The sequence below is a fragment of the Lolium rigidum genome, chromosome 6 (genome assembly GCF_022539505.1).
Source record: "Lolium rigidum isolate FL_2022 chromosome 6, APGP_CSIRO_Lrig_0.1, whole genome shotgun sequence".
Classification (NCBI taxonomy): Eukaryota; Viridiplantae; Streptophyta; class Magnoliopsida; order Poales; family Poaceae; genus Lolium; species Lolium rigidum.
In genome coordinates this window covers 51,734,372-51,738,851 of record NC_061513.1, presented here as the reverse complement: position 1 = coordinate 51,738,851, position 4,480 = coordinate 51,734,372, and the positions used below count along the sequence as shown (strand labels likewise).

The 4,480-nt window shown below is 46.8% G+C and overlaps 1 protein-coding gene across 1 annotated transcript; it reads left to right on the top strand.

Annotated features, from left to right (window-relative positions):
- The first annotated feature begins 661 nt into the window (after positions 1–661).
- Positions 662–3,526, top strand: LOC124665898. Its single transcript, XM_047203253.1, has 2 exons — positions 662–1,316; positions 2,589–3,526. The coding sequence occupies exons 1-2, from the start codon at positions 917–919 to the stop codon at positions 2,666–2,668; spliced, it is 480 nt and encodes a 159-aa protein (XP_047059209.1). The 5' UTR covers positions 662–916; the 3' UTR covers positions 2,669–3,526.
- The last annotated feature ends 954 nt before the right edge of the window (positions 3,527–4,480 follow it).

Below are 4,480 nucleotides of genomic sequence, written 5' to 3'. Positions count from 1 at the left end.
GTTGTCAGATGCCATGATGCGATGCCCTACTATGTGTAATGTGTTGAACCGAACAATGTTTCGTTTTAGCATACATATTGGATGGTGTAAGTGAAAGATCCAGGCCAGTTTCTAGTATGGGAGGGATTAGGGTTGCAAAGCGGGATGAGATGCGGGGCGAATTTTACTCGGTCGTATTTCGTATCCCCCCACCAAATCTAAGTGGGACTTTTGCTTTAATTCGGTCTTTGCGGGACTAAGCAGAACGCCGCTTTGCAACCCTGAGAGCGATCATGATGCTGTCGAAGGCGCATGCGGGGACGATGCCATTGGTGGTAAATTAACCAGGTCGCCGAGAGGCCACGTACTAAGTACAGGAGTCATTCTCCATGTCAGTCACTGCTTGTGGCTCCACAATGGCTTCAAGGTACGTAGTGCACGTAATTCTCAGTCGGTCGGTCCACTACTTCAACATCGATCATTTAGGTCTGATCCTGTCTCTTAGCTGGAGAACGCCATGCCGACAGAGCCACCAAGCAAGAGTGGGATTTACTCGACCATCACTAACACAATTTTCTTTGCGGGAGATCGTCACTAACACATATACTGCAGTACTATTTATGTTTTTTAATCCTTGTCTGCCACAGGGTACATGGAACTACAAAGACCAGCGAGGCAATGGCTAAAACAGAGAAAGTTTCTTCGTTCGGCTTTTTTTAGAGAGAGGCGCGCAGCTCATCGAAACGAAAATCACGCTCCCTATTTTTTAGAGACATCCAGGAATTACTCACCTAAAACAAATCTAGAAAATAGACCAGTACAGCTGCCAGCACTTGGCAGTCTATAAATAAGCCAAAACCCCAAGCAAACCACAACAAACTCTATCACCATAAGCCAAAATCGAACCGATCGAACCAGCAAACAAACGCAAGAGAAAATGGCGGCCATCTCCTCCACCTCCTACTTCTCCTCGCAGCCGCAGCTGCCGTCCTCCTCCTCCACCGCCAGCACCAGCAGAAGCAGCGGCCGGCAGCCCCGCAACCGGCGGACCGGTAGCTGCGTCATGCTCGAGGGGGCGGCCTCTGTTGGCGGCGCGGTGGTGGGGAGGACCAGGAGCCTGACGGAGGAGGACCTGGAGGAGCTCAAGGGCTGCCTCGACCTCGGCTTCGGATTCGCTTACCATGAGATCCCAGAGCTATGCGGGACGCTTCCGGGGCTGGAGCTCTGCTACTCGATGACGAGGAGGTTCCTCGACGAGCAGAGGGCGCCGGGGCACCTGGACCTGGAGCCCGCAGCGGCGGCGGCGCCCATCCCGGACTGGAAGATCTCCGGACCTGGTAAGAATCATTCTGGCTGCTCACGTTTTTCTGATTTTGGGACCATTAGAGGTAAACTCTGGTTCATAGGATCGGATTACCTTGCTTGTTAAATCCTGCGTGGATTGCACCGTGGTATAATTATACTGCGGCTGTGTCATGAATTCGAACACTGTCACATGGATTTTCAAATATAATACGTTCATGCTGAATACTTGTACCCAAAAAATATGCATCCAGATTTTCTTACTTTGATCATCCCTGTTCTCTACTGAAGCTTGTTTATTAACAACAGTTTCCTTAATTTGTTAGATGCGCTAGTTGTATTTTTACGAAGTTACAAAGTTGCAACTGTAATTATTAGGGGATAATTGAATAAGGTAAATTTGAGGCAATCAACTAAAAATATATTAAGTCATACAGTTGATTCGTTCTGGCTTATCATAGCCCTCTCCAAGTCTTGGTAGGATATGAGTCAAGTCATATTCATAATTTCTGTTTCTCAGTTTGTCTTGATGGTGCTTGTGCATAGTGTAGTATGTAAGATGTTTGGCGTGGAGAATTGTAACCCATTTCTATGATCATTCACAAAAGGTTAGGATGGTATATACTCCAAGAATCTTCTGATTTTTTCTGCCGTTGTCTATCTTACGGTTTTGGTTACATCCAAGTTTGATGCCACATGGAACGAAAAGCTTGAGCATAAGGGGGGAATCAATACTACTACCTCTTTCCATAAAAGGATGTCTCAACTTTGTCAAAATATGCATGTGTCTAGACGTGTTTTATTGTGCAGATACATGCAAATTTAGACAAAGTTGTGACATCCTTTTGTGGACGGAAGGAGTAGTATTCTCAGTATTATCATTTGGTAGATCTACATGTTGGAAATCCCCAACTGAAGTTGCATCGAAGTTTTGTCATGGCACAAGCAAAAAGAAACTGAACATGTGCCTTGTCCATTGATGTCACTTTAGTTAGTAGGAACGAGCTGTCTTCTGCAAGACAAGCTTCAGGACAAAGCAAAGCAAGATATCCCCACTGAAAACCATGTTCTGCTCTCCAAATCCATAATTTATCCTCCGAAAATAGATACAAAATTGATGAAAAGGCGTTAATCTTGCTATCCTGACTTTTCTAGTTCTCTTTATGCAGAACCCCAGCAGCACAAAGCATGTTATCGTTATCTGTTTGATTTTCTGTTCATTTCATCCCGAGATTCTAATTCCTGATTGATTTCTTCTATTAATGACCTACTGCTCATGGCTGATCAGCAACTATTTGCTTTTATAGGTGATGATCCAGAGGAAGTGAAAGCTAGGCTCAAGTATTGGGCTCAGACAGTGGCATGCACAGTCAAACTATGCAGCTGATGGAGGTTGGTTGTGTGCCGGTTCTCTCTTAACATGTATGCTACAAGCTGTACTGAAGGTGGCTGAAGTTGAGGAATCCGCTTATATGGTTTCCGAGATTGACGAGCGACTACAGAGGAGGTGCTTCCTCTTCATGCTGTCGAAGCAATGTGGCATTTTGGATTGCTAGCAAAGGTTGCACAATGCCGGCCTTTGCTCCACATGTTCCATGATAGCTCTGACATGACGAACAATCTCATTTCCGACCATTGGAAAGCAGTCGGATGCTCAGATCAACTCTTGCGCATCCTGGTACGTGGAGTTGCTGTCAGGCCAAACAATGCGGACTCGTTTACATCATACGATTCATACCCATGAAGACGGTTTCTGTGACCTCTCAACGGATAAGTATCTACATGAGTTAGTTTCAAAGAGAGAAGTAGAAACTTCTCAGCGAGAAACTGACCAAGATTGTAAGACCAACAACATCGAGCCTAATAGATGCAATGGTGTGACCATGTGCATTGATTTGGTCACTCGGCAGTATGTCAATCTACTTTCTGACGATAAGAATTAAAAGCTCCAAACACGAAGATGAGTGAAGGGCACAAATCAAATCATAAGTATTGGGAAGAAAAGTTTTCATATCCATTTTATAGATCTTCCTGCCCCGTACTATAAGATTTTCTTTACACTCCTGCTACACTGTGAGATTGATCTTCTCTCGCAATTGCATAATAGTACATGCTTGAGGTGTCGAAGTCTGTACAATAATGGCAAGGTTGCTATACCTGCTTTATGATCTGTAATTGGACATCTGTATAACTAGCTTACCTTTGTTAATACAAATAAAAACCACACGTGTGCTTTTAATTCCTATGTTAAGCAATGTGACCTTCTTGATCTGAGTTTCAGTTGTCTTGCTTACACTTGAACAAATAAGCGATTACTTCTATCCGTGTGTTTGAAAGGCTTGTTGCATGGTGGGTTCTTTTCCACGATACTAATTTATTTTCAATCTGCCTATTATTCTTAGTGAAAAACTGACAATGGACCCATTCTAGTTGCTAGTGAAAAACCGGGAGACTTCTCCATCGATCACATGTAGTACGAGTACGGCTGCTTGGTGGAGGCGGGGCCTTCCCGTTGGACGGATGAATGCGGAATGCCCCACTCATTGTCCTCCTGCTTGTCTTTCTTCTCCCGCTCAAATGAGGGGCCGTCCTCGGTGTTGCATTCCTCCTTCTTTTACATCTTGTCGGAGTCGGTCCCACGTGTACTTTTTTTTTGAAACGAGACAAAAGCTTTGCGGAGAAAAGAGTTGGCCCGTTTATGAGGAAAACTAGTCGAAAAACCGTTACAACACGACATCACACGCCAGCCCCGAAGTTGCGCTCCACACGGGTCGACGACCAACCAGGCCGACACCACACCTCAACGCAATCGGCGGAGGCGAACGACCGGAGCCACCGCTCCAACTACCACGCCGGCCCCAAGGCCGCGCCCCACCTGGCTGAAGACGAACCCGCCTCCGCCGAACCACCAAAACACTCCACAAGTCTCCCTGTCCGGTGGACGTCCAAAGCGAGGCCCCAAGAGGCAAAGCGACACAAGAGCGCCGCCCACGCCCGATCCCGCGAGGGATCTAGGGTTTCCCACGGAGAACCCGGGCGGAGATCAAGAAACACCCGCTTCGACGAAGCCTTCAAGAAGGATGCGGCGCCCACGGGCGTCACCGTCGTCGGTCCTGACCGGCCGCCAAGACAGCTTTCGCCCAGCGAAGAGTCCCAAGACCTCGCGCCCGCCCAACAAGGACAGACACAAATCACCACT

What these genes read in the sequence shown, in the direction of transcription:
- LOC124665898 (XM_047203253.1), top strand. Translation starts at nt 917, where the DNA reads ATGGCGGCCATCTCCTCCACCTCCTACTTCTCCTCGCAGCCGCAGCTG. An exon ending in CTGGAAGATCTCCGGACCTG is followed by an intron (nt 1,317 to 2,588) that starts GTAAGAATCATT and finishes TTGCTTTTATAG; the next exon opens with GTGATGATCCAGAGGAAGTG.